This window comes from Panulirus ornatus, chromosome 17, assembly GCF_036320965.1.
Source record: "Panulirus ornatus isolate Po-2019 chromosome 17, ASM3632096v1, whole genome shotgun sequence".
Lineage (NCBI taxonomy): Eukaryota > Metazoa > Arthropoda > Malacostraca > Decapoda > Palinuridae > Panulirus > Panulirus ornatus.
In genome coordinates, this window is record NC_092240.1 from 55,662,495 (window position 1) to 55,689,584 (window position 27,090).

At 40.2% G+C, this 27,090-nt stretch overlaps 1 protein-coding gene across 1 annotated transcript in view; it reads left to right on the top strand.

Annotated features, from left to right (window-relative positions):
* Window positions 1-19,712, top strand: part of mus81 (mus81 structure-specific endonuclease subunit) — an 83,100-nt gene extending 63,388 nt beyond the window's left edge. Inside the window, 2 exon segments of the mRNA XM_071672650.1 lie at window positions 3,722-3,937; window positions 16,122-19,712. Of these exon segments, the coding sequence (XP_071528751.1) occupies window positions 3,722-3,937; window positions 16,122-16,286 (381 nt within the window). The 3' untranslated portion in view covers window positions 16,287-19,712.
* Window positions 19,713-27,090: the final 7,378 nt, after the last annotated feature.

Sequence of the window (27,090 nt, forward strand, 5' to 3'; positions counted from 1 at the left end):
TCACCACCCCCTGTGTCAGCAAGTTAGTGCCAGGAAACAGATGAAGAAAGGCCACATCCACTCACATCCATATATGAGCTGTCATATGTAATACTCTGAAACCACAGCTCCCTATCCACATCCAAGCCCCACAGGCCTTTCCATGAATTACCCCTGACTTTTCACATGCCCCGGTTCAGTTCATTGACAGCTTGTTGTCCCCAGTATACCACATCATTCCAGTTCACTTTTCCATGCACACTGTTCACCTTCCTGCACCTTCAGGCCCTGATCATTCAAAATCTTTTTCACCTCATCCTTCCACCTCCAGTTTGGTATCCGAGTTCTTCTTGTTCCCTCCACTTTTGACACATATATCCTCTTTTCCTCTTTATCGACCTTTCCTCACTTATTCTCTCTATATGTCAAAACCGCTCCAACACACCCTCCTATGCTCTCTCCACCACACTTTTTAGTACCACACGTCTCTTTCCCTTTCATTACTTACTCGATCAAACCACCTCACACCACATATTGTCTTCATGTATTATCCTACTGTGTGACAGAGTTGTTATTGTAGAAACTCATACACATCTCTCATCCACACTAACTACCACTTAATCTCTTTGCCTTTTCATCAATCTTCCACATATCCATTCCACATAAGTATTCCATCATTTCTCTGTGTATCACATCATCCATTGTACCATTTCAGTGTATTCCCTTGTGATGTGAATGTTGAATTTCTCATTATATTCACTTCAACTTCACATCCATTCAGAGAGAAGGGTGTTTTAATTATGTCCATTTTATTAGCCAATCTCTTATTATTGAAACTGCTTCACAAGCACAGGTGGATGGAGTGAGTTGTCTAACTCCTAACATCCCTTGCCAAACCTGATGAAAAAATTTTCTCTCATTACTCCTATATTACCCTAGAAGTTTATTTTTCAAATTTCTGTCTGGTAACACAGCACTGCTTCCATCATGTGTACTGATTAAACCTTCCATATGTCTAATACAGTAATGTAGATTCTCCTTGCTTGAACCACCCAGTCACATTTTGCAAGAGAATTAAAAGCAAAACTAGGAAAGAGATGTGTAGAGGTGGAGAGTGATGCTGAGGTATGTTAGCTAATGACAAGCCTGTTTGTTGTTTGCTGAGAGTGAAAAGGAGTTGCAGAAGCTTATAAATGTGCTTTATGATGTGTGTAAGGATAGGTGATTGAAGGCAAATGCAGGTAAAAGTAAGATAATGGTGTTTGAAAGGAAACAGGATGAAAATATTGATTTTACAGAGCCTTATAGACGAGGGAATATAGTGTACTAAACTGTGTTATAGATATGGGAGGAAAAAGACTAAGAGGTGACAGAACTTATTTAGGGAGCTATCTTGGTTAAGTTTGGTGATATAGAAGGTGAGATAAGAGAGAGAGCAGTACAGAGTAGAAGAGTCATTGGGCCCCTTAATAGAATAATGAAGTGTAGAGGTGTAAGTATGGAAGTGAAGAAAGGATTAAGGGACAGCTTAGTCCTCAACCATTACCTGTGCGGCCAAAACGTGGACATGGGATGAGTCACATAGGTCAAGAATCCAGGCTGTGGAAATGAGTTATTTGAGAGGAGCAATTGATGTGACTAAATGTAATGACAAAAGAAGTGAGGGGGTGTATGAGAGATGTGTAATGCCATGGAATGAATTGTGGAGTGGTAGAGTAGGTGAAACTTGATACTTTGAGGTGGTGTGGGCATGTGGAAAGAATGCAAAATGGGAGTTTACAAGGAAAGTGTATGATGGTACCATTGAAGGGGTTGGTGTGAGAATAAGACCAACTGTGACTTGGGGAAATAGAGGGAAGGAGTACTGGAGAGAGAGAAATGGTGGAAGAATGTATGGAATAGTGCATGTGAGTGTGGCATGTAAGGACAGGGATAAGTGGAGACTGTTTTACTGTGGCCACTTCCTTGATGGGAGTTCCCTGAGGGAAAGGACATTCAGAGATATAGATTGATAGATAAGTTGATAGATATATGCTTGAGATATAAGAAAGGAGGCAACTAGGAAGCGTACCCTGATCATCCTGTTGAAATAAACTTGAAATAGAATGTCCTGCTATGTGTCAGTTTAGAAACAAAGCTTATTGTAAAGGATGTAACTGAATACTTGGCACATTGATATTGGCTAAGTTTGTATGAAGGCATTCCTCAATGAAAGTTAGTTACTTAATGCTAAAAATCAGGTTGGCTGTTAATGAATCTTCCAGAATCATTTTGCATATCCCAAAGGTATTGATTCTAGTTTCCTAAACTTTTTGTGCAAAATCTGACAAAGGCCTCATACTTTTGACAACTTAGTTCCAACCAAGGCATTGGATCATTTTTGGTTGCCTCTCAAGAATCTTAAAGTTTATAGCAATGGGATTTCTCTTGAGTTCATCTTGCACTTAATAAGGATTTAACATGTCACTACATTAACCACCAGGATGTTCCTTATTCATTGAGCAGAAGAAAGTAGATCTCTAGAAAGTCTCCTGAACTCATTTATTTTAAATAAGTTATGAATTGTATTCTCTTAGATGCTAGCAAAAATGCTTGTCTTACTGGTCTTCAGGGATGAAGTGATTACATAGGCCTGTTGAAATTTTATCATTACCTTAGAATGGCCATTACAACCTGAGTTCCCTACCAGAAAACTAGTGGGGTGAAGTAGAGGTCTTTCTGGTCTTTAGCTAAGAGTGTCTCCAACAACTGTCTGTCTACCTTCCCTTCACTCTTCACTCTTCTCTTCTAACTCCATCTTGGATTACACTAACATTCCTTCACCCCCTGATGCTCCTTTTACTAATCCTACACCCCTTCCCATAATCTCTTTTCGAACTGTCCAAAAAGAGCTTCTTTCTCTGGACACAAGCAAAGCTAATGATCCGGATTGCATCCATCACCATGTACTGAAAGAGTGTGCCTCTGAACCTGTGCCTGTGCTTGCTCATCTGTTTCATTTCTGTTTACAAACCAAAACTTTTCCTTCTCCCTGAAAGCATGCATTGATACATCCCATCCCTAAGAAGGGTCACCCTCCTAACTATCGTCCTATTGCTTTGACATCTGCCATTTCCTAAGTCTTTGAATCACAGTTGTGAGGACTACTTAGAGTACTGTCTTGTAATTATCTATGTGTAGAGTACAGGGATAGAATTTAACTCTCATGGGATCCAACCTCTAGAATGCAGGTGATATTAAAGACGTGCACTAGATTCTTTTCTTATTGTATATGAGACACGGTGGGCCCTAGGGTTGGATAATTAAAATGATCATTTCCAGCTGTTTAGGCTGGTCTTGCTGACTAGTGCTCATTGGCTTATCTGCAAGAAAGAAGGTTCCTATCCTTCAGAACCCCTCTTATTATATTCAGATAGAATGAATTGAAGGCTTTTATGTAATATGACAATAATATGCAGCTGTTGGTAAAATATTAGTTCATTTTCATTATTTAGTGAAACCTGAGAGTCACCAAAAGAACGAATATGACTTTTGTGAGTGGGAGTAAGCATAATAAAAAATGGAAGGAAAGAGTGGGTTAGTACATATGTAAGAGATGTCTTTGAAAAGGAAGCTGCAGAAATGTGTATGAACTTTTTTTGAAGTTTTTGCATGATACCATGTTTTTTAGAACTTTTATAGTTTTTCATGTGTTCTCTGATTTTTCTTTGAATGTAATATTTTTGATTATTACTTTTTATAGGGTAAAGTAGTAAGTGCTGTGCTACGTAAAGACTTGGATGATCATTCGGAAAAATTCCATAATCATGAAGCAACAGAGACATCTCTTATAACATTTGTAGAATTCAACGCAGCATCTGTAAAGAATCGCACATTGACTGTGAAGGAGATGTTTGCCAAACACCTCCTACAGCTTCATGGTATAAGTGTTGAAAAAGCCAGGACTATTGTTGATAAGGTAATATGATTTTCATATTTTTCATGACATGTGATCAGTTGTAGGGAAGTCAAAATATTTTTTGAGAATTAAGTATATAACTTCTGATTAGGTTTGAATTTATATATCTGTTTTTCATAATGTAAACATTATTTTCACTTTTGGTTTTCATTATTTTTCCCCTCATTTCTTATATTGTTCCCTCAGGACATTTGAAACAACAAAATCCTCGCAGAAACATTTGTTAGAGTTACACTAAGCCCAGATATTTGCTCTATATTTGCTCTAGAAGTAAGGATATATGATAAGGCTGTTGGTTCCCTCAGAAGTTGTACACAAGAAGAAAATACATAGAGGGAGATAGAATTTTTTTTTTTTTTTTTTTTTTTGCTGTCTCCCGCGTTTGCGAGGTAGCGCAAGGAAACAGACGAAAGAAATGGCCCAACCCACCCCCATACACATGTATATACATACGTCCACACACGCAAATATACATACCTACACAGCTTTCCATGCTTTACCCCAGACGCTTCACATGCCCTGATTCAATCCACTGACAGCACGTCAACCCCGGTATACCACATCAATCCAATTCACTCTATTCCTTGCCCTCCTTTCACCCTCCTGCATGTTCAGGCCCCGATCACACAAAATCTTTTTCACTCCATCTTTCCACCTCCAATTTGGTCTCCCACTTCTGCTCGAGGAGATAGAAATAGGCTTTGAAAATAAGTATTAAGAACAAAAAGAAACAGAAAAATTATCAGTGATCTTTGAAGGATGATGTGGAGTATGAGACTGGACCTGCAGTGTGTATGTGGCACCAGTAAGCATGATACTTTTTTATTGCAAGACAAGCATCTGATCATGTTCTTTTCAGATTTATGCTCAAGATGGGTGATGATAGTTTAAATGCTAAACTTGTTTTGAAGTACAGTATCTCATAAGCAAGAGCTTAAGAGTAAAAAATACTGCATGTGCACTATCTATCCCAAAATTCTTGCCCCATATGGTACCCTGTTGTGCAAGATACTCTCTCTGGTTATATATGAATCATTTTGGTTGTGAAGAAAATCACTAATTTTATGTTAAGTTGTCCCAAATAGAGACATGAAAACTTGTAACGAGTTGAGCAAACTCAAATCTGTTTAGATTTTTCTGCTTCAATGTCAACTTTGTTTTAACCATTTCCACCATGATATAAAAGTTCTTTTAAGTTCTTATTTGATGCAGTGAGATTTACCAAGAGAATAAGGCAAGTGTGCAAATAGGATTGAAGGAGGGTAAGTGGTTCTCATTGAAAGCAGGTCTGTGCCATGGATGTGCAGTGTTGCTGTGGTTGTTTAGTCTTTATAGATACGTTGGTGAGGGAGGTGAATATAGAGATCTTAAAGGGCAAGTTTGTGGTATATTGGGGTTGATGGGTTATATTAGGTGAATCATTTGCTGTTTCCAGATGACATACTCCAGAGAGAAACTCCAGAAGCTGATGACAGAGTTTTTTAGACTATATGAATGGAGAAAGTTGAGAGTAAATGTGAACAAAAGAAAGGTAATGAGGTGTCGCAGGGGGATGAGACAGGATGGTTTGGGTGTAAATTTGAATATTGTTGGTTATGGCAGTGGTTGGAACTATAAAAAAGAATGCAAGGGTGTTCAAACAACAACAGACCATTGGGTCTCTTCAAGAGTGTAATAGTGGAAGATATCAGATACTCACAAATTAGTGTGTAAAAGTAGAAAGGCATATAGATAACTCAAAGAGGAAAGTCTGCAAACTGTGACCAAGGAGACACAAATAATACTTGTCATGGACTGAAAGCATATCATTATGTGAAACGTCTGGGGTAAACCATGGAAAGTTTTGTGGGGCTTGGATGTGGAAAGGGAGCTGTGATTTCGGTGCATTATACATATGTATGACAGCTAGAGACTGGGTGTGAACGAATGTGGCTTTTGTTGTCTTTTCCTAGCGCTACCTCGCACGCATGTGGGGGGAGGGAGTTGTCATTTCATGTGTGGCGGGGTGGCAATGGGAATGAATAAAGGCAGCAAGTATGAGTTATGTACATGTGTATATATGTATATGTCTGTGTATGTATATATATGTATACGTTGAAATGTATAGGTATGTATATGTGTGTGTGTGGACATGTATGAATATACGTGTGTATGTGGGTGGGTTGGGCCATTCTTTCGTCTGTTTCCTTGTGCTACCTCACTAACATGGGAGACAGCGACAAAGTACAAAGTAAGTAAAATACTGCTTTCAACCACTAATTGGTAAATCATTCCATTTGTTAAAAGTTGTGTTAAAGAAAAAGTACTAAGCCATATTTGAAGTATAAGATTTTCCCATGAGTTTGTATCCAATATTGCAAGTGAAATCAGACAAATCAAGTCTCGAGTAGCTTGTTAGATCAAGGTTATCAAAGCCTTTGATAATCTTGAGCACCTGTATGAGATCCAGCACACAGACACTACTTAAATTTGCTTGATAGTGTCCTAATCCATTTAAATGAGAAACTTCCTTGCAAAGAAGGTATGTGAAATTTGGTTGTAACAATGATATTGAAATTAATAATGTTGAAGTTGGAGAAAAATTTGGTACATGTGATCACCAACAAAATTACTTTTGAGGTCACTTTCAACACCGCATATAATGCTGATGAACATGACAGTCTCCAAAAAATACCAGATTTTAGACCTTTAAATTTTATTCATCTTTGCAATGTTCATGACAGTAAAATCTGGGATGGTATGATCCAAGAAACGACATGAATGTAGCTTGATAGAGCATCAGTAAAACTTTCAAAACAATAGAGGGAACATATGTGCCAGTGTGTAGTAGATGGTATTTTTCTAAAACAAAACCAAAGTGGTGAACAATGTAATAAAGAAGTGCCTTTCATATATGATGGTAGCTCATAGGAAACTCATACAGACTAATAACTAACATGAGAGGAAATTATGTAAATTTGCGTAGGGAACTAAGACACATATAAAAATGTTAAAATCAGCAAGAACTGTGTTTTGCTGAAAATAGCAAAAGAAACCTTAAGGATTTTTACAGTTATGTTTGAAGCAAGAAAATCTTTACCCTATCAGTTTTTTCTTTATGTTGAAGGCTCCAATCACGGACAAAAGTCAACATCAAGGCTGGGCCTTAATTGAAATAGAGAGAGAATTATGAAGTTGGAAAAGGAAAGACAAGGGAAAGTATTTATGAATTTTTGAGGACCGACCTGTCTTTTGAAATGTTCCAGGTCATAGGTATTGGGAAAGACATGAGAAGTTAGAGCAATTTCAAAGCTTCAATGTGTAGGGAAAGAAGTAGGCATCAAAACGACCCACCTTGAGGTGCTGATGGCCACACAATGATCATGCGACACAGCAGCTAACTGAGTATTGCAGGGTCTAGCTAGTATTGGGAGCACACACTGTTTTTCTGAAAAGGTGATAAGTCACTGCCTGGAAACAGTCATCTGAAACAATATTGTAGACTGTTTGGAGGACCATCACTTTTGATAAATGATTCTCAGTATGGCTTTTGACAAAAGTACTCCAGTCTGTCAAATCTGCTTGATTTGTTTTATGATATAATCAACATTTATGATGAATGTCAATCATTTTATTTTATCTATTTAGATTTTCAAAGAGCATTCATTAAGGTTCTGCATCAAAGGTTGCTAGCAAAAGTTGTAATGTGGTATTGAAGGGGATGCGTTTAAGTGGATAGGAAGGTAGTTAACTAGCAGTATACAAAGTTGTAATAAATGGTCAAGCCCAGAGGGATCAGTCTTGATAAATGGCTGAAATGTAAGATATAAAAAATCTCAGATTATATTAAGCTGGGAAATGAATCTTCTAATGGACTTGAATGTCTGCAGCTTGAAGTTGACATAGCCAAACTGATGGACTGGGCTTATTGGTATCAAATGAAAATTAATAGTGGTTGTAAAGATGAAAAGGTAATCTATGGTATGAATTCTGCCGAACTGCAAAAGGTAATGAGGAGAAAGACTTGGGCATAACAATCTTTGGCAACCCAAAGACAAGTAAGCTGTGTATAGAGGCAGTAAAAAGAACAAACAAGAACCTTTATTCTTAGGTCAGGCCTTCAAGTTTAAGTCAAGGGAAATCATACATACTGTCTACATTTCACTGGTGCATCCCCATCTTGAATATTGTACTCAGATTTGGTCACCCTACTTGAAATTTAAGTCAAGGGAAATCATACATTCTGTTTACAGTTCACTGGTGCATCCCCATCTTGAATATTGTGCTCGGATTTGGTCACCCTACTTGAAAAAAGACATAGAATAAAGAGAGTACATCCTCAAGTTGTAGAGATGATTCATGGATTGAGAAATAAATCCTGTGGGAGCCAGCTAAACAACTTGATTAAGTTTAGAAAAGAGAAGGGTAAGAGGTAATCCACTGGGGCTGAAATGAGTCATTGGGTGATGGTGGGGGTTAATGTCCTGGATGCATTAAGAAATTTGTGGAGCTCCGGAGAGGTCAGTGTCTCTCAGGGCAAAGATGGGTAAGTTCAAAGTTGTATTATAGTCTTTACAGTGTTACATGGATGTGTCTTGAGCCTTGAATATAAAAAAAGAGGATGAATGTATTGGAAAGTAAAAGCCTGAGGGCGATTTGTGGTGTGAGGCAAATTGAGCTTTTGGGAATGGCATGTGTACACACATGATGATTATGATGAAACAAATTTAGTGCCTTTGTAGTTACATAGTGGGTAGAAGTTGGTAGGCAGCCACTAACCAAGGAGGTATATTACCAATACTACTCACCTGAATGTCGGTAGGTTAGTGATGACTGCACAGTGAGCCAGCACTTCAGTGGTCTGTCAAGTTGCTCTTCTCTGACCTGTGTAGCTGCCTTTTCTTTTTGCCTTACCCACACATGGACTGCTGGCATTCAGTCCACAAATTTGTGATCTCCATTTGTCACATTTAACACTTGACAACACTTAACTCACACAACTCATTCTTGGTGACTCTTGATTTTCCTGCAATGAATGCTCTGCATTAGCCCTGCCTTTTGGCAAAATGGTAGGAGCAGTAGATAAAAGTAGTAGGTAGGAATATTAGTCAGGAGCATTAGGAAGAAATATTAGATAGGAACATAAGGTGAAGTTTTAGGTTAGAACATTAGGTAGAAGTGTTTGGTTGGAGTATTAGGTAGGAGCCTCTGGAAACATTGCTAGAATTGCCCTCTGCCAGTGGCCTGTTAAGGGTGAGGCACTAAAGGCTAAGAAGTGGCGCTGGAGTTCCAGCTATGGAGACTTTAGCTGTGGCCAACTTCTTTGGGGAGTTCCCAGAGGGAATGGACATCAGAGATGTAGATAGATAGGTAGATATAATTACATATACTTTCAATGTTGTATGGTTGCGAGGCGTGGGCTATGGATAGAATTGTGCGGAGGAGGGTGGATGTGCTGGAAATGAGATGTTTGAGGACAATATGTGGTGTGAGGTGGTTTGATCGAGTAAGTAATGTAAGGGTAAGAGAGATGTGTGGTAATAAAAAGAGTGTAGTTTAGAGAGCAGAAGAGGGTGTTTTGAAATGGTTTGGTCACATGGAGAGAATGAGTGAGGAAAGAATGACCAAGAGGGTATATGTGTCAGAGGTGGAGGGAACGAGGAGAAGTGGGAGACCAAATTGGAGGTGGAAAGATGGAGTGAAAAAGATTGTGAGTGATCGGGGCCTGAAGATGCAGGATGGTGAAAGGCGTGCAAGGAATAGAGTGAATTGGAACGATGTGGTATACCGGGGCCGACGTGCTGTCAATGGATTGAACCAGGGCATGTGAAGTGTCTGGGGTAAACCATGGAAAGTTGTGTGGGGCCTGGATGTGGAAAGAGGAGCTGTGGTTTCGGTGCATTATTACATGACAGCTAGAGACTCGAGTGTGAACGAATGTGGCCTTTGTTGTCTTTTCCTAGCGCTACCTCGCACACATGAGGGGGGAGGGGGTTGTTATTTCAAGTGTGGCGAGATGGCGATGGGGATGAATAAAGGCAGACAGTATGAATTATGTACATGTGTATATATGTATATGTCTGTGTGTGTATATATATGTATACGTTGAGATGTATAGGTATGTATATTTGCGTTTGTGGATGTGTATGTATATACATGTGTATGTGGGTGGGTTGGGCCATTCTTTCGACTGTTTCCTTGCGCTACCTCGCTAATGCGGGAGACAGCGACAAAGCAAAATGATATAATAATAAAAGAATATTTTTTTATATTTATTTTGCTTTGTCGCAGTCTCCCGCGTTTGCGAGGTAGCGCAAGGAAACAGACGAAAGAAATGGCCCAACCCACCCCCATACACAATGCATACACACACACGTCCACACACGCAAATATACATACCTATACATCTCAATGTACACATATATATACATACACAGACACATACATATATACCCATGCACACAATTCACACTGTCTGCCCCCATTCACTCCCATCGCCACCTCGCCACACATGGAATACCTTCCCCCTCCCTCCTCATGTGTGCGAGGTAGCACTAGTAAAAGACAACAAAGGCCCCATTCGTTCACACTCAGTCTCTAGCTGCCACGCAATAATGCCCGAAACCACAGCTCCCTTTCCACATCCAGGCCCCACACAACTTTCGATGGTTTACCCCAGACGCTTCACATGCCTTGATTCAATCCACTGACAGCACGTCAACCCCGGTATACCATATCGATCCAATTCACTCTATTCCTTGCCCTCCTTTCACCCTCCTCCATGTTCAGGCCCCGATCACACAAAATCTTTTTCACTCCATCTTTCCACCTCCAATTTGGTCTCCCACTTCTCCTCGTTCCCTCCACCTCCGACACATATATCCTCTTGGTCAATCTTTCCTCACTCATTCTCTCCATGTGCCCAAACCATTTCAAAACACCCTCTTCTGCTCTCTCAACCACGCTCTTTTTATTTCCACACATCTCTCTTACCCTTACATTACTTACTCGATCAAACCACCTCACACCACACATTGTCCTCAAACATCTCATTTCCAGCACATCCACCCTCCTGCGCACAACTCTATCCATAGCCCACGCCTCGCAACCGTACAACATTGTTGGAACCACTATTCCTTCAAACATATATTTTTTTTTTTTTGCCGCTGTCTCCCGCGTTTGCAAGGTAGCACAAGGAAACAGACGAAAGAAATGGCCCAACCCACCCCCATACACATGTATATACATACGTCCACACACGCAAATATACATACCTACACAGCTTTCCATGGTTTACCCCAGACGCTTCACATGCCCTGATTCAATCCACTGACAGCACGTCAACCCCGGTATACCACATCGATCCAATTCACTCTATTCCTTGCCCTCCTTTCACCCTCCTGCATGTTCAGGCCCCGATCACACAAAATCTTTTTCACTCCATCTTTCCACCTCCAATTTGGTCTCCCACTTCTCCTCGTTCCCTCCACCTCTGACACATATATCCTCTTGGTCAATCTTTCCTCACTCATTCTCTCCATGTTCCCAAACCATTTCAAAACACCCTCTTCTGCTCTCTCAACCACGCTCTTTTTATTTCCACGCATCTCTCTTACCCTTACGTTACTTACTTGATCAAACCACCTCACACCACACATTGTCCTCAAACATCTCATTTCCAGCACATCCACCCTCCTGCGCACAGCTCTATCCATAGCCCACGCCTCGCAACCATGCAACATTGTTGGAACCACTATTCCTTCAAACATACCCATTTTTGCTTTCCGAGATAATGTTCTCGACTTCCACACATTCTTCAAGGCTCCCAGGATTTTCGCCCCCTCCCCCACCCTATGATCCACTTCCGCTTCCATGGTTCCATCCGCTGCCAGATCCACTCCCAGATATCAAAAACACTTTACTTCCTCCAGTTTTTCTCCATTCAAACTTACCTCCCAATTGACTTGACCCTCAACCCTACTGTATCTAATTACCTTGCTCTTATTCACATTTACTCTTAACTTTCTTCTTTCGAACACTACCAAACTCAGTCACCAGCTTCTGCAGTTTTTCACATGAATCAGCCACCAGCGCTGTATCATCAGCGAACAAAAACTGACTCACCTCCCAAGCTCTCTCATCCCCAACAGACTTCATACTTGCCCCTCTTTCCAAAACTCTTGCATTCACCTCCCTAACAACCCCATCCATAAACAAATTAAACAACCATGGAGACATCACACACCCCTGCCACAAACCTACATTCACTGAGAACCAATCACTTTCCTCTCTTCCTACACGTACACATGCCTTACATCCTCGATAAAAACATATTATATATATATTATATATGATAAGTTGATAGAGATGCCCGTGGAAGGTATTAAGAATATATGGTGTGGGAGGAAAGTTGTTAGAAGCAGTGAAAAGTTTTTATCGAGGATGTAAGGCATGTGTGTGTGGAAGAGAGGAAGTGATTGGTTCTCAGTGAATGTAGGTTGTGCGGCAGGGGTGTGTGATGTCTCCATGGTTGTTTAATTTGTTTATGGATGGGGTTGTAAGGGAGGTAAATGCAAGAGTCCTGGAAAGAGGGGCAAGTATGAAGTCTGTTGGGGATGAGAGAGCTTGGGAAGTGAGTCAGTTGTTGTTCGCTGATGATACAGCGCTGGTGGCTGATTCATGTGAGAACTGCAGAAGCTGGTGACTGAGTTTGGTAAAGTGTGTGGAAGAAGAAAGTTGAGAGTAAATGTGAATAAGAGCAAGGTTATTAGTACAGTAGGGGTGAGGGTCAAGTCAATTGGGAGGTGAGTTTGAATGGAGAAAAATGGAGGAAGTGAAGTGTTTTAGATATCTGGGAGTGGATCTGTCAGCGGATGGAACCATGGAAGCGGAAGTGGATCATAGGGTGGGGGAGGGGGCGAAAATTTTGGGAGCCTTGAAAATGTGTGGAAGTCGAGAACATTATCTCGGAAAGCAAAAATGGGTATGTTTGAGGAATAGTGGTTCCAACAATGTTGTATGGTTGCGAGGCGTGGGCTATGGATAGAGATGTGCGCAGGAGGATGGATGTGCTGGAAATGAGATGTTTGAGGACAATGTGTGGTGTGAGGTGGTTTGATCGAGTAAGTAACGTAAGGGAAAGAGAGTGTGTGGAAATAAAAAGAGCGTGGTTGAGAGAGCAGAAGAGGGTGTTTTGAATGGTTGGGCAATGGAGAGAATGAGTGAGGAGAGATTGACAAGAGGATATATGTGTCGAGTGGAGGGAACGAGGATGAAGAGGGAGATCAAATTGGAGGTGGAAAGATGGAGTGAAAAGATTTGTGTGATGGGCCTGAACATGGAGGAGGGTGAAGGAGGGCAAGAAATAGAGTGAATTGGAGTAATGTGGTATACAGGGTTGACGTGCTGTCAGTGTGGATTGAACAGGCATTGGGAGATGTTGATGGAGCTGGAGAAGTGAAGGTTTTGATATCTGGGTGGATCTGGCAGGGATGGACATGAAGCGGAAATGGATCATGGGTGGGGAGGGGGAAATTCTGGGAGCCTTGAAGAATGTGTGGAAGTTGAGAACATTATCTCGGAAAGCAAAAATGGGTATGTTTGAAGGAATAGTGGTTCCAACAATGTTGTATGGTTGCGAGGCGTGGGCTATGGATAGAGTTGTGCGCAGGAGGTGGATGTGCTGGAAATGAGATGTTTGAGGACAATGTGTGGTGTGAGGTGGTTTGATCGAGTAAGTAACGTAAGGGTAGAGAGATGTGTGGAAATAAAAGAGCGTGGTTGAGAGAGCAGAAGAGGGTGTTTTGAAATGGTTTGGGCACATGGAGAGAATGAGTGAGGAAAGATTGACCAAGAGGATATATGTGTTGGAGGTGGAGGGAGAAGGAGAAGAGGGAGACCAAATTGGAGGTGGAAAGATGGAGTGAAAAAGATTTTGTGTGATCGGGGCCTGAACATGCAGGAGGGTGAAAGGAGGGCAAGGAATAGAGTGAATTGGAGCGAGTGGTATACCGGGGTTGACGTGCTGTCAGTGGATTGAATCAAGGCATGTGAAGCGTCTGGGGTAAACCATGGAAAGCTGTGTAGGTGTGTATATTTGCGTGTGTGTGGACGTGTGTATGTACATGTGTATGGGGGGGGGGGTTGGGCCATTTCTTTCGTCTGTTTCCTTGCGCTACCTCGCAAACGCGGGAGACAGCGACAAAGTATAAAAAAAAAAAAAAAAAAAAAAAAAAAAAAAATATATATATATATATATTATATATATATATATATATGCCATTGTACAAAGGCAAAGGGGATAAGAGTGAGTGCTCAAATTACAGAGGTATAAGTTTGTTGAGTATTCCTGGTAAATTATATGGGAGGGTATTGATTGAGAGGGTGAAGGCATGTACAGAGCATCAGATTGGGGAAGAGCAGTGTGGTTTCAGAAGTGGTAGAGGATGTGTGGATCAGGTGTTTGCTTTGAAGAGTGTATGTGAGAAATACTTAGAAAAGCAAATGGATTTGTATGTAGCATTTATGGATCTGGAGAAGGCATATGATAGAGTTGATAGAGATGCTCTGTGGAAGGTATTAAGAATATATGGTTGTGGGAGGAAAGTTGTTAGAAGCAGTGAAAAGTTTTTATCGAGGATGTAAGGCATGTGTACGTGTAGGAAGAGAGGAAAGTGATTGGTTCTCAGTGAATGTAGGTTTGCGGCAGGGGTGTCTGATGTCTCCATGGTTGTTTAATTTGTTTATGGATGGGGTTGTTAGGGAGGTAAATGCAAGAGTTTTGGAAAGAGGGGCAAGTATGAAGTCTGTTGGGGATGAGAGAGCTTGGGAAGTGAGTCAGTTGTTGTTCGCTGATGATACAGCGCTGGTGGCTGATTCATGTGAGAAACTGCAGAAGCTGGTGACTGAGTTTGGTAAAGTGTGTGGTAGAAGAAAGTTAAGAGTAAATGTGAATAAGAGCAAGGTTATTAGGTACAGTAGGGTTGAGGGTCAAGTCAATTGGGAGGTGAGTTTGAATGGAGAAAAACTGGAGGAAGTGAAGTGTTTTAGATATCTGGGAGTGGATCTGGCAGCGGATGGAACCATGGAAGCGGAAGTGGATCATAGGGTGGGGGAGGGGGTGAAAATTCTGGGGGCCTTGAAGAATGTGTGGAAGTCGAGAACATTATCTCGGGAAGCAAAAATGGGTATGTTTGAAGGAATAGTGGTTCCAACAATGTTGTATGGTTGCGAGGCGTGGGCTATGGATAGAGTTGTGCGCAGGAGGATGGATGTGCTGGAAATGAGATGTTTGAGGACAATGTGTGGTGTGAGGTGGTTTGATCGAGTAAGTAACGTAAGGGTAAAAGAGATGTGTGGAAATGAAAAGAGCATGGTTGAGAGAGCAGAAGAGGGTGTTTTGAAATGGTTTGGGCACATGGAGAGAATGAGTGAGGAAAGATTGACCAAGAGGATATATGTGTTGGAGGTGGAGGGAACGAGGAGAAGAGGGAGACCAAATTGGAGGTGGAAAGATGGAGTGAAAAAGATTTTGTGTGATCGGGGCCTGAACATGCAGGAGGGTGAAAGGAGGGCAAGGAATAGAGTGAATTGGAGCGACGTGGTATACCGGGGTTGACGTGCTGTCAGTGGATTGAATCAGGGCATGTGAAGCATCTGGGGTAAACCATGGAAAGCTGTGTAGGTGTGTATATTTGCGTGTTTGGACGTATGTATATACATGTGTATGGGGGTGGGTTGGGCCATTTCTTTCGTCTGTTTCCTTGCGCTACCTCGCAAACGCGGGAGACAGCGACAAAGCAAAAAAAAAAAAGTGAATAAATAGATAAATATATATAGGGGAGAAAGAATACTTCCCACGTATTCCCTGCATGTCATAGAAGGCGACTAAAAGGGAAGGGAGCGGGGGGCTGGAAATCCTCCCCTCTCATTTTTTTTTAAATTTTCCAAAAGAAGGAACAGAGAAGGGGGCCATATGAGGATATTCCCTCAAAGGCCCAGTCCTCTGTTCTTAACGCTACCTCGCTAATGCGGGAAATGGCGAATGGTATGAAAAAAAAAAAAAAAGTATATATATATATATATATATATATATATATATATATATATATATATATATATATATATATATATATATATATTTATATATATATGAAGCTGCAGTTTTTACCTATGATTATTTAAGTTTAATTGTTTGCTTTTTCAGTATGAGACTCCAAACTTGTTCATGTCAGCATATGAGGAACTTGTAAGTCCTAGCAATGCAGAAGAGGCATTATCATCCATGAAGTGCAAGAGATCTGGAAGGAGCCTTGGCCCTGTTGTTAGTGCTAACATTACTAAACTTTATACAAAACTGAATTTACAATGACAGTGACTCACAGAATGTTTGAAGTCTCCCATCAAGTGATTGGTAGTGTGCTGCTCTCACTGCACTCAAAATGCAAGTCCAGTTTATTTGTGGTAGATTTCGTAACTTTATTGATGATGTGTTGATGTTTGTCCATTATCATGTGAAGGTAAATTTCATCTTTCTTAAGTGAGTGGCTACTTTTATCTAAAGGTAAATTATATTTTTTCTTGTGATGCTAGTTCTTCAGTGTGAAACATTGTGAACTGGATATTTTCTTTTAGTTTCTTAAGCAAATTTATGTTTCATTTTACTGCAGTCGTTTTCTTTTATATGAACTTGCATTTTCTCAAAAGCGACTTATTTCTGAATATAACAAGGGTTTTAGTTAATATTGCATCATGATTAGTATGGTTTTGCTGTTATATTAGGATGATTAAGGTGTGCATTTGTTTATGGTATTTTTCCACCTTATTCAGAAAGTTCCTTTGAAAACTTTTAAAAGAATCACAGTATTAGCTCTTCCAACAACCTTTGATATCCTTTTACAATTCACCATTGAAATTCAGTCATTCCTGTTTTCTGGTTCAGTACTGTTAACTGCTTTTATTAATGCTTTTTCTCACACTTCCTGCAAAGTGATCTAAGTAGGATCTTTTTTGGATGCAGATGACATGCCATGAATAAACTAACATCCCAACTTACAACAAGGTTACATTCCTGGAAACCATTTTCACTTTAAATTGTGCTGTCAAGCAGTTGAACTCCATTATATAAGGAGGTTATGTTTCTGACCAAAATTTTTTTTTTTTAAGTATGGAATATACCTAGAACAGCTCAGCTTAGGAACAACTAACCATGCCCTCATATTATTCATTTTAAACAGTTTTTACAAAAGCTTACAAGAAGATGTGATAGTGAGAGCTTGAGTTGACAGTGGAGTAGGATAGATTGGTGTGAATTCTACTGGGAAGGTGAGGGAAGGACACTAGAGAGATGTCTATGTCACCCCATGAAAAACTTGATTTAACAACTTACCAAATCGCAGGTAATACAGACTTTGCATAGCCCTTTATAGCTCCAGTGGGATTTTTTTTTAATGAAACATTACCAAGAGCTGAAGTTTTGAATCCTTAGCATTGCCTCCCAGGAAAAGCATCACACACTCTTTTGCTGCTTTGAACCCTGAAGTAGTCTTTTCTTGATGACCAGTGATGTCAGTTGCATTCTTTTCCAAACTAATGGAATCTCATCCACTTTAAATTCTTCTTAAAGAGTAACTATCTTCCTCAATAATTTTTTTTAAAATGCAGGTTTAGCCATCAGTTTCTTGTTGTCATTAAACCTCCCAAGCACCTCAAATTTACAGGAAGAGTGATGGCCTTATGATGTGTACACACTAGAGTATCTTTAACATTTTCCTTGCAGAAATTCTGAAATGGATACACTTGATTTAGAGTCTGAAGGCTGCTGATGACACTGGACAACAAATTTGAACTTTTTTATCTTCAAGAATGCAGTGTAACTTTTCTAGGCCTATTTCCGATGGAGATTATTAATTTTTAGTCCATTTCAGTACAATACATCTCATTTTCTTTCTATGGATGCATACTTTCTCAGTTCAGCTGTAGCTACATGATGTATGGGCAAAGGTGAATTGATAAGATTTGTACCAGTTCAAACTTTTTATTGCAGATATTCAGTATTCCTAGGCAGAAGGTATTTGAAGAAGATACTATTCAGGAAAAGCTAAAAAGTTCGGCTTTTAACCTTCTGTGGTGCTCTTCACAAGCTAAAGCACTGAGCTTTGGACCTCCTATGGTGCTATGACTCTGGTTTGTCCCTTTATAACATCCAGCAATAATTTGTAAGCATTCCTTCATTCCAGAAACCCTGGTATTGATGCTCCATCGCACTGATGTTCTGATGGAAGAACTCTTTTTGTTCGTCAGACACTACTCCAAGGTTCTTTGCAGAAACATCCAGATGTGACTAGAGGAAATGCACCTTGAACAACATCATACATCCCATAGCAGCATAGGATTTCAGAAGTCTTTTCACTGCACCTTTCAAATCCGGAGATCTTATGGTTCCCAAGAAATTTTCAAATAGCTAACTGGAAGAGAACCAGGCCTCCAGCTCTAAGTCATCGAGGTGGGTGTTGAAATTATGGTCTTTTAGAAGTTCCTTTATTTGTGGACTGACAAAGAAGCCTTCTTTCAACTTGGCCTCAGTGATCCTCGGAAATTTTTCCACCACATTCTCAAATCCTTTTGAGTTTCTCTTGGCTAGTGTTTTCACATATTGCTTCTTGAGACCAATCTTTATGTGGAGTAGGGGAAGAAGAACGTTTTGTGGATCAACCAGATCAACCAGAGGCTTATCTTGGACACTCGAAATTCCTGGCTCTTTTGATCGTTGAGGCCAGTCCGACTCCATATAATGCCTGGAAGTTGCTTGACTATCCCAGAGGCATAAAAACAGCAGTATTTGATAAATCCTGACTGCATTCCCATCAGCATGCCAATCATTTTCAAATCCAAAAATATCCTCCAGTTGTAACTTATATTTTATGGCATCTAGGAATGCTTGCATGTTCTCATAACACTTTCATGTGCACTGAATGCCCTAGAGGAATGTAGAGTTTCTTGTTCCAGTTGTGGAATAGCACTGCTTTCAGACTTCTCTTTGATGAGTTGATGAACAAGCACTATTGAGAGGGATCATACTCTTGGGATGAGCAGTTGAATAATGCATCAATGTTGTTGCAAAAACAGGCGGACCATCCACGGAAAAATGAGAAATAGAAATCTGACTCCTTTTCTTGAAATAAGTTATGCAAGTGTCCTTGAGCAGAAATATTTCTTGAAGAAGATATACTGAAAGTTCAGCTTTATCTTTCAGCAGTGCCAAATTTCTTACCAAATCATTTAACTCTCTTTGAGAAAATTTCTTTGGTTCATCGTCAAGTACAAACTCTGTTCGTTTTTCTTCCAATACAACAGCAGCTTCCTCACTATACTCTTCTTCATCATCACAACTTCCAATGGAATGGGAAGGTTGTCATTGTTGTACGGCACTGGTCTTATTGCAGAGTCCAGGCTAGGGTAGACAATCTAGTGCTTGTTCTTAGCAGAAAAGTAGAAATGATACAAGAAAATGGATTGCCCTTTCAAAATCAGTATCCAAAACTAGAGCAAGTACAGCACAAATCATGTTTGATGAAATTTGGTTGTTGACTGTGTAATGGGGCAGCAGGTATGTTACAATGACTATGGCATGATTCGTGCATTCTCTTGTTTATAAGTGGACTGTTTGCAAGTTGAATACAAACTGAAATGTATTTTCCCAGTTGATAGGATATGAGTGGAATTGTATTTTGCCTCCCATTGACACCAAAAATCTTTTAGTTCTCCCTTTTAATAATAATTTTACTTTCCTTCCCATGTTGCTTAAATTCTTTAATGTAAATGTTGCCTTCAGCAATAATAATACTATAAAGAATATCTTAATCAGGAATTCCCCAGAAAATTCTCCTGGATGCATCCGTAAAGTGCCATGTAGAAATTGTGATAACTTTTATGTTAGGCAGACTGGTAAGGATCTTTCTGACAGACTTAAGCAACATAATATAGTATAAGAACAGGACAAGAATCAAATGCCCTGTTTAATCACGTTAAAACTATGATGATTGTATTGACTGGAGTAATGCCATCTCAGTTATTAACTCTAACTCCAGTACCACGAGAAATATCATTGAATCTTCTATTATTAGATACACAAAGTAATTTTTTTTCATACTTATTCACCATTTCCCGTATTAGCGAGGTAGTGTTAAGAACAGAGGACTGAGCCTCAGAGGGAACATTCTCCCATTGGCCCCCTTCTCTGTTCCTTCTTTTGGAAAAAGTAAAACGGGAGGGGAGGATTTCCAGCCTCCCACTCCCTCCCATTTTAGTCGCCTTCTACAACATGCAGGGAATATGTGGGAAGTATTCTTTCTCCCTTATCCCCTGGGATACAAAAACAATTATAACCTTAATATTAGTGAAGGTTTATACAAATTGGATAGCTTTATTGTTGATAAAATTTGTAAACAATTCCCCTTCTTGTCCTTATTATAAGTTTATGATACGCTTGTTGTCTGTCTTGGGCAATCTTTTGCTTACCAAATGGCGTCCTAGCTACGTCTCTTTGTTGTATATCAGCTGACTTATATTTCTTTCTTGTATCTCCCTTGATGTGATTATTACACGAAAGTGCACTTGGGAACTCATCATGTTTCATTTTCCTCGTGGACTCATAAGAATATATATATATATATATATATATATATATATATATATATATATTTTTTTTTTTTTTCTTTTTTTTATACTTTGTCGCTGTCTCCCGCGTTTGCGAGGTAGCGCAAGGAAACAGTCGAAAGAAATGGCCCAACCCCCCCCATACACATGTATATACATACGTCCACACACGCAAATATACATACCTACACAGCTTTCCATGGGTTACCCCAGATGCTTCACCTGCCTTGATTCAATCCACTGACAGCACGTCAATCCCGGTATACCACATCGCTCCAATTCACTCTATTCCTTGCCCTCCTTTCACCCTCCTGCATGTTCAGGCCCCGATCACACAAAATCTTTTTCACTCCATCTTTCCACCTCCAATTTGGTCTCCCTCTTCTCCTTGTTCCCTCCACCTCCGACACATATATCCTCTTGGTCAATCTTTCCTCACTCATCCTCTCCATGTGCCCAAACCACTTCAAAACACCCTCTTCTGCTCTCTCAACCATGCTCTTTTTATTTCCACACATCTCTCTTACCCTTACGTTACTCACTCGATCAAACCACCTCACACCACACATTGTCCTCAAACATCTCATTTCCAGCACATCCATCCTCCTGCGCACAACTCTATCCATAGCCCACGCCTCGCAACCATACAACATTGTTGGAACCACTATTCCTTCAAACATACCCATTTTTGCTTTCCGAGATAATGTTCTCGACTTCCACACATTCTTCAAGGCCCCAGAATTTTCGCCCCCTCCCCCACCCTATGATCCACTTCCGCTTCCATGGTTCCATCCGCTGCCAGATCCACTCCCAGATATCTAAAAACACTTCACTTCCTCCAGTTTTTCTCCATTCAAACTCACCTCCCAGTTGACTTGACCCTCAACCCTACTGTACCTAATAACCTTGCTCTTATTCACATTTACTCGTAACTTTCGTCTTTCACACACTTTACCAAACTCAGTCACCAGCTTCTGCAGTTTCTCACATGAATCAGCCACCAGCGCTGTATCATCAGCGAACAACAACTGACTCACTTCCCAAGCTCTCTCATCCCCAACAGACTTCATACTTGCCCCTCTTTCCAAAACTCTTGCATTCACCTCCCTAACAACCCCATCCATAAACAAATTAAACAACCATGGAGACATCACACACCCCTGCCACAAACCTACATTCACTGAGAACCAATCACTTTCCTCTCTTCCTACACGTACACATGCCTTACAACCTCGATAAAAACTTTTCACTGCTTCTAACAGCTTGCCTCCCACACCATATATTCTTAATACCTTCCACAGAGCATCTCTATCAACTCTATCATATGCCTTCTCCAGATCCATAAATGCTACATACAAATCCACTTGCTTTTCTAAGTATTTCTCACACATATATATATATATATATATATATATATATATATATATATATATATATATATATATATATATATATATATATATATATAAATATATATATATATATATATATATATATATATATATATATATATATATATATATCTATATATATATTTTTTTTTTTCCAAAACAAGGAACAGAGAAGGGGGCCAGGTGAGGATATTCCTCCAAGGCCAGTCCTCTGTTCTTAACGCTACCTCGCTAACGCGGGAAATGGCGAATAGTTTGAAAGAAAAGATAATATATATATATTTTATATATATATATATTATATATATATATATATATATATATATATATGCAAGAGTTTTGGAAAGAGGGGCAAGTATGAAGTCTGTTGGGGATGAGAGAGCTTGGGAAGTGAGTCAGTTGTTGTTCGCTGATGATACAGCGCTGGTGGCTGATTCATGTGAGAAACTGCAGAAGCTGGTGACTGAGTTTGGTAAAGTGTGTGGAAGAAGAAAGTTAAGAGTAAATGTGAATAAGAGCAAGGTTATCAGGTACAGTAGGGTTGAGGGTCAAGTCAATTGGGAGGTGAGTTTGAATGGAGAAAAACTGGAGGAAGTGAAGTGTTTTAGATATCTGGGAGTGAATCTGGCAGCGGATGGAACCATGGAAGCGGAAGTGGATCATAGGGTGGGGGAGGGGGCGAAAATTCTGGGGGCCTTGAAGAATGTGTGGAAGTCGAGAACATTATCTCGGAAAGCAAAAATGGGTATGTTTGAAGGAATAGTGGTTCCAACAATGTTGTATGGTTGCGAGGCGTGGGCTATGGATAGAGTTGTGCGCAGGAGGATGGATGTGCTGGAAATGAGATGTTTGAGGACAATGTGTGGTGTGAGGTGGTTTGATCGAGTGAGTAACGTAAGGGTAAGAGAGATGTGTGGAAATAAAAAGAGCGTGGTTGAGAGAGCAGAAGAGGGTGTTTTGAAGTGGTTTGGGCACATGGAGAGAATGAGTGAGGAAAGATTGACCAAGAGGATATATGTGTCGGAGGTGGAGGGAACGAGGAGAAGAGGGAGACCAAATTGGAGGTGGAAAGATGGAGTGAAAAAGATTTTGTGTGATCGGGGCCTGAACATGCAGGAGGGTGAAAGGAGGGCAAGGAATAGAGTGAATTGGAGCAATGTGGTATACCGGGATTGACGTGCTGTCAGTGGATTGAATCAAGGCATGTGAAGCGTCTGGGGTAAACCATGGAAAGCTGTGTAGGTATGTATATTTGCGTGTGTGGACGTATGTATATACATGTGTATGGGGGGGTTGGGCCATTTCTTTCGTCTGTTTCCTTGCGCTACCTCGCAAACGCGGGAGACAGCGACAAAGTATTAAAAAAAAAAAAAAAAAATATTTTATATATATATATATATATATATATATATATATATATATATTTTATATATATATATATATATATATATATATCCCTGGGGATAGGGATTAAGAATACTTCCCACGTATTCCCTGCGTGTCGTAGAAGGCGACTAAAGGGGGAGGGAGCGGGGGGCTGGAAATCCTCCCCTCTCTTTTTTTTTTTTTTTTTTTTTTTTTTTTCCAAAGAAGGAACAGAGGGGGCCAGGTGAGGATATTCCAAAAAAGGCCCAGTCCTCTGTTCTTAACGCTACCTCGCTAACGCGGGAAATGGCGAATAGTTTAAAATAAAAATATATATATATAATATATTATATATATATATATATATATATATATATTATATATAGATATATATATATATATATATATTTTTTTTTTTTTTTTTTTTTTTTTTTTTTAATTTTCCAAAAGAAGGAACAGAGAAGGGGGCCAGGTGAGGGTATTCCCTCAAAGGCCCAGTCCTCTGTTCTTAACGCTACCTCGCTATCGTGGAAATGGCGAATAGTATGAAAAAAAAATAATATATATATTATATATATATTATATATATATTTTATATATATATATATATATATATATATATATATATTATATATATATAATCCCTGGGGATGGGGGAGAAAGAATACTTCCCACGCATTCCTGCGTGTCGTAGAAGGCGACTAAAAGGGAAGGGAGCGGGCGGCTGGAAATCCTCCCCTCTCTTTTTTTTTTTCTTTTTCCAAAAGAAGGAACAGAGAAGGGGACCAGGTGAGGATTTTCCCTCAAAGGTCCAGTCCTCTGTTCTTAGCGCTACCTCGCTAACGCGGGAAATGGCGAATAGTATGAAAGAAAAGAAAGATATATATATATATATATATATATATATATATATATATATATATATATATATATATATACTTAATTCATGCCCCAGGAGTCCTTTCTACCTTTATTAGGTTCCTGAGTGTGTGTTGTGTGTGTGTGTGTGTGTGTGTGTGTGTGTGTGTGTGTCGTCAAGAACCTTGCCCACCTTCACAGACATTTTCAAAGGCAAATATATATATATTTTATATTATATTTTGCTTTGTCGCTGTCTCCCGCGTTTGCGAGGTAGCGCAAGGAAACAGACAAAAGAAATGGCCCAACCCACCCCCATACACATGTATATACATACACGTCCACACATGCAAATATACATACCTATACATCTCAATGTACACATATATATACACACACAGACATATACATATATAGACGTGTACATAATTCATACTGATCTGCCCTTATTCATTCCCATCGCCACCTCGCCACACATGAAATAACAACCCCCTCCCCCCTCATGTGGGCAGGTAGTGCTAAGAAAAGACAACAAAGGCCCCATTCGTTCACACTCAGTCTCTAGCTGTCATGTAATAATGCACCAAAACCAAAGCTTCCTTTCCACATCCAGGCCCCACACAACTTTCCATGGTTTAGCCCAGATGCCTCACATGCCCTGGTTCAATCCATTGACAGCACGTCAACCCCGGTATACCACATCATTCCAATTCACTCTATTCCTTGCACGCCTTTCACCCTCCTGCATGTTCAGGCCCCGATCACTCAAAATCTTTTTCACTCCATCTTTCCACCTCCAATTTGGTCTCCCACTTCTCCTCGTTCCCTCCACTCTGAGACTTATATTCTCTTTGTCAATCTTTCCTCATTCATTCTCTCCATGTTACCAAACCATTTCAAAGCACCCTCTCTGCTCTCTCAACCACGCTCTTTTTATTACCACACATCTCTCTCACCCTATCATTACTTACTCGATCAAACCACCTCACACCACATATTGTCCACAAGCATCTCATTTCCAGCACATCTGCCATCTTGTGCACAACTCTATCTATAGCCCACGCCTCGCAACCATACAACACTGTTGGAACCACTGTTCCTTCAAACATACCCATTTTTGCTTTCCGAGTTAATGTTCTCGACTTCCACACATTCTTCAAGGCTCCCAGAATTTTCACCCCCTCCCCCACCCTATGATCCACTTCCGCTTCCATGGTTCCATCTGCTGCCAAATCCACTCCCAGATATCTAAAACACTTCACTTCCTCCAGTTTTTCTCCATTCAAACTTACCTCCCAATTGACTTGACCCTCAACCCTACTGTACCTAATAACCTTGCTCTTATTCACATTTACTCTTAACTCTCTTCTTTCACACACTTTACCAAACTCAGTCACCAGCTTCTGCAGTTTCTCACATGAATCAGCCACCAGTGCTGTATCATCAGCGAACAACAACTGACTCACTTCCCAAGCTCTCTCATCCACAACAGACTGCATACTTGCCCCTCTTTCCAAAACTCTTGCATTCACCTCCCTAACAACCCCATCCATAAACAAATTAAACAACCATGGAGACATCACACACCCCTGCCGCAAACCTACATTCACTGAGAACCAATCACTTTCCTCTCTTCCTACACGTACATATGCCTTACATCCTCGATAAAAACTTTTCACTGCTTCTAACAACTTGCCTCCCACACCATATATTCTTAATACCTTCCACTGAGCATCTCTATCAACTCTATCATATGCCTTCTCCAGATCCATAAATGGTACATACAAATCCATTTGCTTTTCTAAGTATTTCTCATACATTCTTCAAAGCAAACGCTTCATCCACACATCCTCTACCACTTCTGAAACCACACTGCTCTTCCCTAATCTGATGCTTGTACATGCCTTCACCTTCTCAATCAATACTCTCCCATATAATTTCCCAGGAATACTCAACAAACTTATACCTCTCCAATTTGAGCACTCACCTTTGTCCCCTTTGCCTTTGTACAATGGCACTATGCAAGCATTCCGCCAATCCTCAGGCACCTCACCATGAATCATACATACATTGAATAACCTCACCAACCATTCAACAATACAGTCACCCCCTTTTTCAATGAAGTCCACTGCAATACCATCCAAACCTGCTGCCTTGCCAGCTTTCATCATCTGCAAAGCTTTTACTACCTCTTCTCTGTTTACCAAATCATTTTCCGTAACCCTCTCACTTTGCACACCACCTCGACCAAAACACCCTATATCTGCCACTCTGTCATCAAACACATTCAACAAACCTTCAAAATACTCACTCCATCTCCTTCTCACATCACCACTACTTGTTATCACCTCCCCATTATCACCCTTCACTGAAGTTCCCATTTGTTCCCTTGTCTTACGCACTTTATTTACCTCCTTCCAAAACATCTTTCTATTCTCCTTAAAATTTCATGATACTCTCTCACCCCAACTCTCCTTTGCCCTCTTTTTCACCTCTTGCACCTTTCTCTTGACCTCCTGCCTCTTTCTTTTATACATCTCCCACTCATTTGCATTATTTCCTGCAAAAATCGTCCAAATGACTCTCTCTTCTCTTTCACTAATAATCTTACTTCTTCATCCCACCACTCACTACCCTTTCTAATCTGCCCACCTCCCATGTTCTCATGCCACAAGCATCTTTTGTGCAAGCCATCACTGCTTCCCTAAATACATCCCATTCCTCCCCCACTCCCCTTACCTCCTTTGTTCTCACCTATTTCCATTCTGTACTCAGTCTCTCCTGGTACTTCTTCACACAAGTCTCCTTCCCAAGCTTACTTACTCTCACCATTCTCCTCACTCCAACATTCTCTCTTCTTTTCTGAAAACCTCTGCAAATCTTCACCTTCGCCTACACAAGATA